Raw genomic sequence first — 13,790 nt, 5'->3', positions numbered from 1 at the left:
CTTTCTTTGGTCTTCGATTTGTTCTTCGACTTTCTCCCTTCTGAGTAACTGCTTCATGTTGTTTAGGTTCAACGAACCATTTACTTTCGCAGCGTCGGCAAAACTTTTTGGTTCTTTAGCCACTTGGACTTTCGAAATCTTAGCATTCACTGTCTCTTCAATTTTAGTGGATAGCTTCTTTTCCAGGACGGAAAATTGGCTCTGGATTAGATCAGTTACTTGATTTTTGTCTTTTAGGTATTCCTGACATTTTGCCTTTAAGTCCTTGACCACGGTGTTAAGTCTCTTTTCATTCTCACTTTTATGGTGTATTATGGTTTCACATGCATCAATTTTTTTATAGCTATGTGTACAGCATTCTATTCTTTCTGCTTGATGATAAAACTGTATGTCTACGGCTTGGTACCTGACCAGCTGCTAAGTGAAGCTTTATCTATATCTTGTAGTTCGTACCTTTTAGCACAAAGCCATGGAGATACCAGCAAAGCCCAGCAAACTACCACCCTTGCATTCAAGACAAGACCACATGACGTATCTTGTAACGTACAGCCGAGCGGATTTGACAAGATTTTGCTTGGTTGGTGGTGGGCCTATTCAATGAGAGTGAAGCTCAGGGACGAGTAGAGTATTGGGCATGTGGTCGTGACGCGCATCCAAACAATCCGGGTTCCACTATCCCCTGGCACTTAAACTAACCACAGTGATGCGTTGGAATTCAATCAAAACTAAGTTGATGGAAGATCATGACATTGTGGTCAATATGTATCCATATGCGCAACGCTATACTGTCAAAGAAGACCCTGATACAGTCTTTAGCACCAACCATCCCCTGCTTGCTGCTCTTGGGTCACCCAAAACAAAGAAAGCTGTTGCCAAACGACGCTTGAATGCAAAAGCGACAACGGAAGCAAAAGCCCAACCCACCACAAACAACACCCCATCATCCAGCAGACCAACCACACGGTCTCAGTCCCGACGTTCACAGAAGCCGCAGCCCAGAAGCAACCAAAAGTACCAAGAGTTGGTAAATTTGAAGTTAGTAGGTATGTTGCGGAAAATTATATTGAGGACGTTCAGCATCTCTGGGCTACGGCCAGGGTGCGCATGGATGCAGGGGAAAATGAATTAGCGTTTCCTGATCGATCGCCAGGCCCGTCCAAAGGAAATCTCATTTCTCTTTGAGGGAAATTCGAATTTGGAAAACTCTTTGGCTCAGCTGAACGCCCCGAACCCCGGGCCAGAACGGAGGTATTGCAGGAGGTTTTAAGAGGATCATGTGTACCGGGTTGCAAGCAACGTTGGTTTCGCCTGGCCATTGAAATTTTGGAGCACAATAGGATTGATGTTTTAAGCTATGCTCAATCGATGCGCTTTCTTTTAGAAAAGGGTACGGGTAAGCGTCGCAATAGCATGATCATTGGACCGAAAGACTCTGGTAAGACTTTCTTTATGGACCCTATCAGATTCATATTTAAAACCTTTTTGAACGAAGCAGATGATAAGTACACTTGGCAGGATGCTGAACACTGCGAAGCCATGTTTTTCAATATGACTTTAGGTTGTCAAAGAGCATGGTTAGATGGAATGATCTCCTTGTTTTGCTTGAGGGTCACCCTGTAAGATGTCCTGTCCCTAAAAATCAATGTACGCGGGACGTCCCAATTTTTGCTACAAGTCGGTGTCGTGTAACTTATGGGAAAGATGACAATGATGAGGACGACGAAACAAAAGGGGTTGGAATGGAAAATGGCATGATGAAAGTACGTTGGGTTGTTTATCATCTCCCATTTTCAATTCCAAATATTGTTGAAATGGACCCTTGCCCAGGATGCTATGCTAATTTGGTATTTTTTGGGGATCCCACTGCATAAAGAGTAAAGTTCATTAGTTGTTAGTGAAAATGACCTACAGTCAACCACACTTAACCACGCTTAACCACACTTAACTGGTGCTCTCTGAATAATTTTTTTCTATGGTTAACTATGGTTAATTGTGTTTGTTATGAACCATAAGAGCCGTAGACCCCTCAAGCAACAAAAAGTTATAAATTTAGCTAATACCGCAGTCTGCCACCACGTCGTTTCACAATCTTTAGCATGCGATTGGGCATTGATTCAATGATACGGTCAACCATGCGCCTATCAAAGTTTTCAATTGTGTTTTTGACTTATACACTGAACTCTTCAAAATGTTCCCTTGTGATGTGGTTTTTCAAAGCATCTTCCCCGATAATTGACGTGCAACCAAGTTGAAAACATTTTCTATGGAATTGATATTGATACTTCTTGGCAGGGATTGGGAATAATTCTGCATCCACATCTTTGAAAGCTTTTTTCGCCTTTGCGGAATTCTGCATTGGACACCCATCCTGAAGAAACAGGTTGCCTTTGATACGAGCAGTCTTTTTAAACACGTCCGGCAAATCCTTCCATTGCCGAGAAGTTGTCACCATTCCAGCGCTTTGGAATTCCAGTAATGTTTACAAAAAACAACGCCACGACGCGCTGAAAATGCTACGATAAAATTGACATTTATATTGTGCATTAAGTACTTAATCCCTCTGAGCGCATCCTCCGTGTCATAGTTCTTGTTGATCGAGCTTCATCGTGAGGGTTATTCTTATGCGTAAAACCTGTGCCATCAAGATAGAAATGTATACGATTCATCCAAAAGTTCTTTGGGAACCTCAATGCTTTTCGGGCAAAAGTGAGTCTCTTATGGAAGTCTGAACGCTTCATAATACCTTTACGACGTGAGTGTAGGTAGCAGTACCAATATTTTCTTAGTACTCTAGAGATTGTTGCCATAGAGATTCCCTCGTCAATACCAAATTCTAAAGATGAACGTCTTACTGTAAACGGCCCAATAGAGTTACGCAACCGGTTAATGTTTCTGATCAAAATGCGTTCATCACGTTCGCTCAATTTGCGCGGTCTGCCTCGGTTGAGTTTACGGCGGTCGAAGGCACGTTTTATTGGGCGTTTAACATGGCAGAATACTGGCGTAAACAAGTGATGACAATATAAACAAAAAAAATGCATAGGAGAAGATCTTGTTAAAGTAAACAAACATTAGCTCCTGTAAAAATAGATCTCACCTTCATTGGATCCCAAGGTGGAATCAAAGAGAGAAGAATGATCGAGAGAAGCAGGGGCTTGACTGGTAATCAAATGCCTATCCCTGTTAGGGACTACCAATTGATCCCGGACCCTGATGCCGTATGAGTAATCCATTGTCTTTTCAAATTGCTAATATATTATGTGTTGCGCAACGACTACATACCCATTTTCCCATAGGTAGGGCAGTACTCAACTAACTTGAGAATTTTCTCCTTGACCAAGAGTGGTTAGGCAGAAGAAGGATCAAAAACCATATCAACTATCTGTTGTTAACTGCCTAATGATCCCTATCGCTCTACCTGCAATGGAACGAGATTTTTTAGGCTGGGTTTCTCCAGCTGGTTTTATATCAAAGTTTTCCTTCTCCTATTTGAATTACCTTACTTTATTTATTATAAATTATCCCTGGCAACGGCAGAAAGGAAGCCTACCACGTGGATCCCTATTTCGAAATTTTGGTTGATGAGCTAATGATACTTTCAGATTGTGAAACATTCCACCTGGGATATATGGCGGCACACGTGAAAATCTAAGTACACCTCCTGCAATACGTTTTGGATTTCCCTGCAATCTCTAAAGTACCTCAGCAAGCAGGTTTGTCTAATTTTAGATTAATGGTGACAATCACGGATGTTTTCGATTTTCGGAATTCCAGGGTTTCGAGATTTTTTATTTGAAATGACTTAGACAGGGTTTTGCAATTTAAGTTTTTTTTTAATGTTTGGAAGGTCATTGATTTAAAGGCGTTTTTTTACTGTCGAAATCTTACAATAATCCAAGTTAACGAGCTCGATTGCAGTATCAGTCTTTGATTTGATGAGACCTATTACAAAATAATAGAAACTCAATATAAGTACATAATCCTAGCCGATGCGATCTTTAATAAGTGAGAATAATCAAAGTAATGAAAGAAGAAAACTTTTCCAAACTGAAGATTAAGATCAACTAACCTCGTATCAAAGACTCCATCATTCCAAGCTCTTTTGCATATGATAATGCGGATTCCTCTGCCTTTTTCATGCCTTCTTCAATTCTAAATTCAACGTCTATAAATTTATCGTTTGGCTGTGATGTAGTAGATCGGTTTTTCATTTCTTCTAATCTCTGAATCCTTAAATGAAGAGCGCAGTCTGTATGAGATACAGGGTGTCCAAAAAAAATTAGGATAAAATTTGGTATAAAGAAAAATCCTCCAAATTTCAATAGTATGCTGAGACTATTTCACCCTTATCTCCTAACGATACTTCGCCCTCAGCCAATAAACACTATTCTTACAAAAAAGCGTGTATTGTCTTGAATACGTGTATTGAATAGAAATGAATTTAAAATAAAAATCTGTCCTTTATTTTAGGGGGTCATTTTCCATTTTCTTGTATTTTTTTTAATTATTATTTTTACTTTACATTACAATATTTGCCCAAAAAGTGTCATAAATCTTCAAATCACTAAGATCGCTCCAATATCCCTTAATTATAATAAACCCCCATTTTATGATCTTTCTTCCTGAGTGTCCGCCCTCTGCTTATTCTATCCATTACGATTAAGCACAGAACAGTACGCGAAAAAGATAAACCCTAATCTCGCTGCATAGTCAAGCATATCAAGTAATGTAAAGTTATTCTTCCCTCTGACAAAATACTCGAAGTCGACCAAAAACTTTTTCACAAGCATTTGAACCAATCGTGCAGTGATGTATATTTGAATCGGGAAAGCTATATTTGAATACCAAATATGAGAGAATTACATGGTGTCTTAAAAGTATTACATCTTCCAAGGTTTGATTGGTAATGAGATGGAGATCTCTTTCAAAACCATTGAAATCGAGCCGTGATAAGAAAGCGTGCGAAATATTTTGGGTGTTGTGCATGTGACCAATCAACAATAACATACGCAAAGATTCCTTTCAGTTTACAAAACCTGATTGGTTGATTGATTGATTGCACCTATTCTTTCAATGACTGGATAACAATGGTTATAACGCGCTTCTTTGTTTTCTTATAACAAAGAGCCGTTCAATACGATTCACTTAACAATGTACTAAACTAACAGTGAATTTCAACCATTAACATTATTAAAGTTATTTTCGTTACGAACAACCAAAGAACGCATACGGCAGACGGTCCAAAGATGAAAACTCACAACCTTAGAAGAGAAGGCTCTCCACCTATTTCTATCCGAGAAGCTCAGATTTGTACTTCAAATCTATCAAGACACTTTAAAGTAAGTTTGACACTATATTTTTTCCTAGTACATGTTGGGCGAAACTTCGTTTTGATTCTTTGAAAGAAAGAACATAAACTTTCAAATTTCACTCGTGAAAGATTGATCGAAATTCGTTTTTTATCCGGCGACAACACAAGACATTTGATTTGATATGTAAATGTATAAATCATGAACTTTTTCTTGATGAAATATTAGCTTGAAAGATTCTTGTCGACATTTCCCAAGATCATTACAAATAAAAAAAATATTAAATAATTTCATTTCACACCAGGTTGACGAAACAAATATGTATTTGAAGGAATGTTATGGCGATCATGTGGAATTTCCAAAGGACGATGGATTATTTGAACCCTCGATTCAGATCAGACAGATTTTCAACTCCTGTGACTCTTCGAAGTCAAAGTACTCCAGCTGCTTCCGCTTCTTATCCAAACCAGCTACCTTCAGCCTCCAATCCTAGGAGAGCTATGTTCTTCATCATGACAAAAATTTCCTGTAAATGTCATTTAGGTTGCCTTGATAAGTAGTTGATGACTCTTCAGTGTCACCAGCAACATCTTGAATTAGATCTCCGATTTCGCATGGGGTGATAACTTTTTTGCCTTGCGCATAGAGAAGGAGAGAAGCTTCCAACACAAAATGGAAAGCAAGTTCTTCGTAATGCAGTGCTTGGTGCCCAAAGGACTCTTTTAGAGACTGATGCTACAGAAAAAGATACCTATGATAATTTAATGTATCGGACGGAGGATCGCAACAAAAATACCATTAGATGCTAGAAATTTCCGAAATTTTTAGAAATTTTTTTAATGATAATTTAATGAGTGTAGACGGTTTTCCTGGACTCAAATATTGTGGCGGTTTTGAGGTCATGAAATGTGTTCCAAACTTAGAGTGTAAGCTGTAATATTGATACCCTATCTTTGAGACAAAATGTTGACCAGGGGAAACTGTATATAAGACCCATTCAAAGGTCACTGTCAACTAAATCTATAAACAAAGAACAATCTTTTGAAAGCTCGATCCAATGCCTACATCGTGGAAATGAACTGGATGAACCTTGATGAATTACGGTCAAATAGTGATTTTTGTCAGTATAAAGTTACACCAGTTGATAGTGACTCAGAGGGAGAAAAGGAACACCTAACTGACCCTATGATCATAGAAGAAGAACAGCTTCTGAAGAACGAAAATCAAAAGTTTCTTTAGTTTTTTTAGAAGTTTCTAACCTTGAAGGAGAATTGGGGTTGGTGTAATTTAAGATGCACGATCTAACGATTTATGATTCACGATGCGCGATCCATGCATAAAGTATTCTGATTATTTCTAATAATTATCATAAAAGTTAAATTATATAACATAATTCTATAACAATGGCATAATCTTTTCTCGCTTTTGTTCACCACAGTAAATCTATCCAAAAATAAAGAAATAAATAAGCAACGGAACTACGAATAATTACGACCGTAAAATTATGAAAAAAATAACTTGGATAATCTTACAATAGAAAGAAAGTGAAAGTAATAAACAATGCACAAGAAACATTTTTGCTCTCAGTTTTAACAATCAATAATCGAATATAGGAATTTCCTTCTTAAAGCAAATAAAATAATATATTGGAGAACAATATGTTTTGCCGACCGTAATGTACGAAGCAAAAAACGGGTGCTCTATTATGAGAAAGAATTTCCTTTCGGTAAACAATTTCCCTATATTGATTCAGGTTATGAAAGAGAAAGAGAGAGAGTACAGAAGGTGAATGCACGCGGCTTTCACTTTCTTTTTTAATCTATATAAACGCACTGAAAGCTTTTTTAAATATAATTTGTATAATCTTACATAAACTACACATGTTTTTAAAAATAATTTTGAGTTTCAGCAAATGAAAGTTTGTAAATTGCCTAAATATTATATCATGATTAGTATAATTACGCTAGCCTGGATATCCAGCCCGTAAACTTTTTTTTGATTTTGATATTTCTTATGTTTACGGTCTGGTTTACCTAGATCGTCTGCATTCTCATCTGAGGATGATTATGCGGATATTCTGATTGGTTGGTCCAAGCGAATCAGAGATCTGAATGGTGGCGCCCGTATAAGAAATTATGCGAGCCGACTTGAAGTGTTCGCCTAAATATTTAGGTGGACCGCGCGGGCGATCAGCAAGGCGCATACCCTGCTTTGCAAATCTCCCTGACTTTTCTTCTTCGAAGCAAATAACAATAGAATATCTAATTATCTCCCTTGGGTGTTTGACCACGCATCCAAATAAAAATAACAATAATGGTAGGGAAGAAGTGTGAAGATCAAAACATGGGAATTTTTAGATGTTCTGGTTGTTTTCTTTTCAATTACTTGCTTAGATATTCTTGTTTTAATCTTCTTAATGACTTGGTTGCATCGTGTAAAGAACTAAAGGTATATCTTTCTTTTGCTTCAATTCTTCTTTTCTGTTGGCCAATTTTGTATTGCTGTTTTGGGTTGAATATTTTGAAAAAAATTTTCTCCAAAATTTACTTTGCACTTTCTGTCTAACAGACTTTCCACCACACTGTCTATATTTTATGGTCAAGGCTGCCATTCTAAATTGATTTATCACTGCTGGGGTACCATCTTGAAATTATGCATGTCATTATGTGCATATATTTATTTGCAGCCATGGGATTCATGCAGGAAAATCTGTCAACAGGGGTTCACCTGATTTCTAGGTGAACCAAGCTCTATAATTTTAGAACTTTGTCTGGCTGAGGTAAAACTTATTTTTTCTAAAATTTTGAGCTTGGATATCCAGGCTATAATTACGCATGAATTAACATATTTCATGCACGGATCGCGAATCGTGCATCGTAAATCGTTAGATCGTGCATCTTAAATTACACCAACCCGAAGGATTGGTAGGATTTGTAAATGACGTTTTGATCAACGTAAACTCTAACGTTAAATATATTAAATTGAAAACAGCTTATGAAAGATAATCATTTTGATCTTTTTTAGCTTGCTAGCCTTGAAGATGTATGGCATGAACATACGCCCTGGTTTCACGACTGGTTTGTCAAATATCAAATGGATACCTTCAAATCTTGCTTGATTCTGTCTCGAGACCTATAGCGATTTACCCCCCCCCCCGGACAACGAGTTTTAAAAACATCTAAACTGAATACCATAACTGTAAAGCTGTTTCAACTTTATAAGCATATCGTAAGTTTAGCTGAGGCTGGCCTAAATTTCTATTGGTCTATAACAACAAATCTATTGGTTTCAAGCCAAATCATAACAACACTCATTAAAAAATGACGTTCTTGTCTTTTCGCAATTTTTTTAGCCTAGACGATGTAGCAAACATAGTAAACATAAGCACAATGTGCCTTTAATTGGCTGAAGTTTTTTTTTGCGTCGGAAATTTTTTTTCAAACTTTCAGCAATGATTGACCAAACTGTTACAATGAAAATTATCCAGCGCATTTTTTATCTTCTTCTCTTCTTAATATTCAATTAAGCACTCATGTTGTTATATGAGGGTCGAAATGATGACTGAGACTACCCAAGGGCGGTTGAGGGGGTCAATGATTCAGACGACAGGTATTTGTAACGTTGATTGACGTATGTTCAAACTGAAAATGAAATATGATAAACTAATAAGTATTTGATTGATTGATTTAAATGAAATAAATTTGATTGACAAAGTTAAGTCTTGAAATTGAATTGATTAGAAAAATAAATATTGAAAATGTTTGAGAAAATCTAAGTACAGATGACCTAACCTAAGCATGCTGAAAATCCAAGATGGCCGCCAAAGCATGCTATGAAAACAAAATGGCCACAACTGACAGGCAAAAAGCAAAAGGCAGAAAGAAAAGCAAAACAAGAAAGCAAAACCTACCAGCCTGCCAGTATGAAAGCATTGTGAAATTTGTCTGAATTTCAAAGTCTGAACTTGACTATTGAAAGTATTGAATGTTGACCATATTGAAAAAATTTGAGTTTTAATTTGAGCTCCTTACTCCTTGTGAGCTTGATTGTGAATGACATGAAGAAGTATGCAAGCCCTAGTCTAGCGTCATGTGGACTGGACACCAAAAAGTGATGACTCATGAAAATGGTAGAAATGTAAACAATGTATAAAATACAGACCTACATTGAAAATAAACATTACCAAAATGACCTACATTGAGTATAAAATGTAAACATTGACAAAAATGACCTACATTGAACAAATATGATAAATTTAATGAAATAAAAATAACCTGAATAAATTTTTTGTGTGAATTATATAATATGAAAATTGACTGATTTTTCTACACTCCCCCCATAAAGACAAAAAAAAAATTTATTTGATTTTTGAAAAGTTCTTTAAAGTGTTCTTTCCCAATTCATAAAACAAATCAACTTCATCGACATGATTGATGATAACTAAATTTCGTGTGGAACGACGTGTCTCACGAAATACTTTCTCATTAGCATTCATATAACGTACACTAGCATGACGAGCCAAACCATCGGAACTAAATTCAACATTAACAACCTTTCCATACTGATACGTTGAAGATATTTTCGAATCATTTTTCAAAAATAAAACAATATCTCCAATTTTGATTTCATGACTCGTAGTAAACCATTTCTCCTGTTTCAGTAATTTTGGGACGTGTGACAAAAGCCAATTCTCAAACCATGAACTGAATATCTTACAATTTTCATCAACAAGCTTGCTCGGATTGCTTACAAGCTGAACTGGTTCAACTGGTGATCTTTCATTGTTTCGACCAAGCTTGAGGCGATTTGGCGTTAGAATATCGAGGTTTTCCAGATCTCCGATTGTACCCTTGATGGCTAAGGGCATATTATTGATGCTGTTGGCGATAGAGGAAGCAAGTGTCTCCCACTGAAGTGTAGATAACTTTTGTCGGTGTGCAACATTGATGGATGAATTGATTTCACGGATCTTTCGTTCAACTTTGCCGTGTTCGTTATGAGCACCAACAGAACAAACTTCGAAATCAACTTGATTACTGATGAAGAGTTGATGTTTGACGTCGAGATAGCTGAACTGCATGTCTTGACAGCCTCTAATGAGTTGACTGCCAGCGTCGCAAAGTAGGGTTTTCGGATATCCTACTTCACATGAAAATCTTGTGAAGCCAAGGATGAACGACTGAGTGCTGTAATCGTCCATAACTTTTATGTTTGTTGTTGAAGTTGTGGCACAGCAGAAAACGAGAAGCCATATCTTGACTGTAGTGCGTTTGTGGTGTGCTGAGTATGAATCGAATGGTCCACAAAGATAAACTTGAGTTGCATAGAAGGCGGGGGCAATGGTGAGATTGTGTCTGGAGACAGGTGCCATTGCAACGTCTACGGCTCTTTTCAACAGATAGCGACATCTTTGACATGATCTGCGTACCATCTTTACAAGTGACCGTCCCTCAATGATGTAGGCTTGAAGATGAACAAATCGTAGAGTAGTTTCCACACCGGAGTGTTTTGCGGTGATGTGATACCAATGGATGTTGTTGACAATTGCTACTGCTACTGGTGAGAATTTGTCCAAAACAGGTACACGGAATGTTGATGAAGATAAGTCTCTCATTGAATTGGTAAATCAGCCAACAATTGTGATGTCATTAGTGTCAAGAATCCGACCGGTGTACTTCAGGATACTGTGTTGCTCTGATGTGATGTCCTTGATTCCTTTTGATGGTAGAAACTTCTTGATCTCTTGGGTGGCTTTTCGGAAGAAATAATTCTTTGCAGATGTTATGTCCTCCTCAACTAGGAAGACAAATGATGAATCAGCTTTGAGAGGAAGTGGTGAATTGGTTGGTGATTTTCTTCTTTTCCTCAATGCTCTGAAATATTTGAAGATGATTGCCATGATGTTCACGACTTTTCGAAACTGATACTTGAGCGGTGATATCAGGTAGTTGCTGAATTCCAGACGTTTGTTAACTTCATCCATGATCCTTATAATTGGGTTTGACTGCTTGGAGTGATGAACCTCAGAGTGATAAATTTCTACGGCTGCTTGAGACTCTTCAGATTTGGACATCTTGATATCGGAAATCTTGACGATCGGCATTTCCGAATAGTTGAGTTTCATCCAAGGATCTCCTTTGAACCAACGAGAATCATTATCGACATCAGGGATTGAAGGTCCTCTTCTAGTGCCAATATCTGCGATCATATGATCACTTTGAACGTAGAACCATTGATTGGATCGTGTGAAACGTAAACTTTCGATAACTCGGCTACGAACCCATTGTTTCAACGTCTTTTTGTCATTGCTGAGCCAGTGAAGAACGATTTGGCTATCGCAAAATTTGATTGCAGATTGGTGCCAATTCTCAAGTGATTTTCGGACAACTTCGCCAGTGTGTGAATTCAGTAAGGCAGCATATAACTCTGCGCGTGGTTGAGACATTCCTTCTGGGACAATCCGTGATCGCGACAAAACGAGTTGAGATGAGTGGGTCCGGGGTTCCGGATTGACGCTTGAATCTTGCATAAATTGCGACACATACAAGGGATTGGCTTGCATCAGCAAAGTCCAGGGTCTCAACTTCAAGGTTGATAGCATCAGATGGTACGATTGTCCTTTGATATTTAAGTTGGTTGATTTCTTGCATCATCTCAAAATTGTTGATCCAAAGTTTGCGGAGGTGATCAGGAAGCACATCGTCCCAGTCGAACTTTTGGATAACAAGGTCATGAAGATCAAGCTTGAACTGTGCGGTTATGGGAGTAACTCTTCCAAGAAGATCGAAAACTTCCCCGACTTTTGATGCGCAGTGACGTCTTGTTAGCTTGTCAGGGATGATGTTGGTTGATGATGCTGATTTCTTTCCTCTTCTCTTTGGAGCAAAGTTCATTTCCCCAATGTTCAATGAGATGACATCTTGCTTTGGAAACCACTTCATTCCTGCAACGGTTACACTCTGTTGATTTTCACTCATTGTCTCCGGTGGATCTTCTCCTGAGATGACGATACCTTTTAACTGAAATCCACCTTTGTTGACGACTTGTTCGAGCTCCTGAGAGCGTTGACGTGCAAGTTCGATCGAATTTTCTCCAATTTTCTCCGCAATCATCTACATATGTATCATTGAAAATGATCTTGGATGCCTCTGGATACAGGTCTTGTGATAGTCTGGCAATTTCTCGGAGGGCATATTCAGATTGATTCCCTGCGGATCGAACACCGTAAATTAAAGTCTTTATCACCTTTTCCTCTGGTATTCTTTGTGGATCAAGCTCCTCTTGCCATACGTATCGTTGACAACACCAGTGTTCTTCACACAATTTGACAGTGTTGTACATCTTTGATACATCTGTGGTGAATGCAGCTCTGTGGATCAAGAAGCGAATAGCGATTTCTTGGAGAAGGTTCATGTTGTTGCGACCCTTTGCAATGATGTCGTTTAAACTGAAGCCGGTTGATGTCTGTGATGAGACGTCAAATACGACTCGGCATGGGGTGCTGACTGATCCTGGCTTCCATACCGCTCGCCATAGGATGAAATGCTTCGTCTGAATCTGAAGTTGACGTTGAATGTCATTTGGCAAATTGCGTACATAATCGACAAATCCGAGATTTTGTAACTTCTTTTCGGAGTTGATGATATCCTCCTTGTCTTTGAGGTTCTCCTTCCTGTTGAGTTTGCGTAATTTGATCAAGGCATATACCTCTCATCGGGATCATGTCACCATCGTGCAGAGGTAGGTTGACAAGATAGATGCCATGTGAGGATTGAGTTGATGTTCCACCCACACCACCAATGTTGACACTTCCACTGAAGATTTGGGTAGCATATGATCCTAATCGGTTGATTGCAGATTTTCGAATGACAAAGTCACTGCAGCCATTGTCGAAGAATACTTTGAACTTCTGATTGTTGACCAAAATTTGTTGTAATAGGTAGATGCCAGTGCTTGAATGATGGATGTTGTCAGATGGCATGGCATTGATGTGACAGTCAGTGTGAAATGAGACTTTGATCTCCTTGATGAAGGTTGGAAGCTGTTGATTTCGATTGATGAATTTGTCTTTAAAACGTTGAAGAAGAGTTTGATTGTCATCTGTATCTTTGTGATCATCACAGACTAATACGTGCTTCTTAACAGTCCATGATGAATGACTTGGGTGCTTGCAGACAAATTCATATTGACACCTTCCATCTCTGTGTTTGCCTTCTGACAATTTTGCTCCGGGTAGTAGACATTGGAAGCACAATCCTTTGCGCTTCAGAGTTGACAGTCGTTCACGTGGAGTATTGTCGACAAATTGTTTACAGGCAAAATATTGAGTTACCATCTTCCCCCATGGTCCTCTTGTTTGAATATGCTCAGATGGACATTTGCCGTCGCAGAAGTAGCAAGCTGGTTCAGGGTCTTGACTTGGTGGGACATGATGACTTCCATATCCTGATTTGCCTGATTTTGACTTGCTATCTTTATCGT

At 38.3% G+C, this 13,790-nt stretch overlaps 3 protein-coding genes across 4 annotated transcripts in view; 1 reads left to right on the top strand and 2 right to left on the bottom strand.

The window, feature by feature from the left end:
* Positions 1-13,790, top strand: part of LOC136810947 (zinc metalloproteinase-disintegrin-like EoMP06) — a 179,583-nt gene that overhangs the window by 3,648 nt on the left and 162,145 nt on the right. The gene's annotated exons all lie outside the window — the stretch shown is intronic.
* LOC136811038 (uncharacterized) lies at positions 9,667-10,923 on the bottom strand. Its single transcript, XM_067067641.1, has one exon. The coding sequence runs from the start codon at positions 10,921-10,923 to the stop codon at positions 9,667-9,669; it is 1,257 nt and encodes a 418-aa protein (XP_066923742.1).
* LOC136811037 (uncharacterized) lies at positions 10,936-12,722 on the bottom strand. Its single transcript, XM_067067640.1, has 3 exons — positions 12,555-12,722; positions 11,866-12,421; positions 10,936-11,756 (listed from the first exon to the last, which is right to left on the bottom strand). The coding sequence occupies exons 1-3, from the start codon at positions 12,720-12,722 to the stop codon at positions 10,936-10,938; spliced, it is 1,545 nt and encodes a 514-aa protein (XP_066923741.1).

The sequence above is a fragment of the Clytia hemisphaerica genome, unplaced genomic scaffold (genome assembly GCF_902728285.1).
Source record: "Clytia hemisphaerica strain Z4C2 unplaced genomic scaffold, Clytia hemisphaerica genome assembly, whole genome shotgun sequence".
Classification (NCBI taxonomy): Eukaryota; Metazoa; Cnidaria; class Hydrozoa; order Leptothecata; family Clytiidae; genus Clytia; species Clytia hemisphaerica.
The sequence above is the reverse complement of the archived record's forward strand: the minus strand, read 5'-3'. Positions and strand labels throughout refer to the sequence as shown.

Excerpts from the sequence above, each read along its gene's own strand:
- LOC136811038 (XM_067067641.1), bottom strand. The coding sequence starts at position 10,923 with ATGAGAGACTTATCTTCATCAACATTCCGTGTACCTGTTTTGGACAAA.
- LOC136811037 (XM_067067640.1), bottom strand. The coding sequence starts at position 12,722 with ATGAACCTTCTCCAAGAAATCGCTATTCGCTTCTTGATCCACAGAGCT. Across the intron at positions 12,422-12,554 it reads AAAGAATACCAGAGGAAAAG|ATGATTGCGGAGAAAATTGG; the intron begins GTGATAAAGACT and ends ATACATATGTAG. Across the intron at positions 11,757-11,865 it reads CCTGGACTTTGCTGATGCAA|GAATGTCTCAACCACGCGCA; the intron begins GCCAATCCCTTG and ends TTGTCCCAGAAG.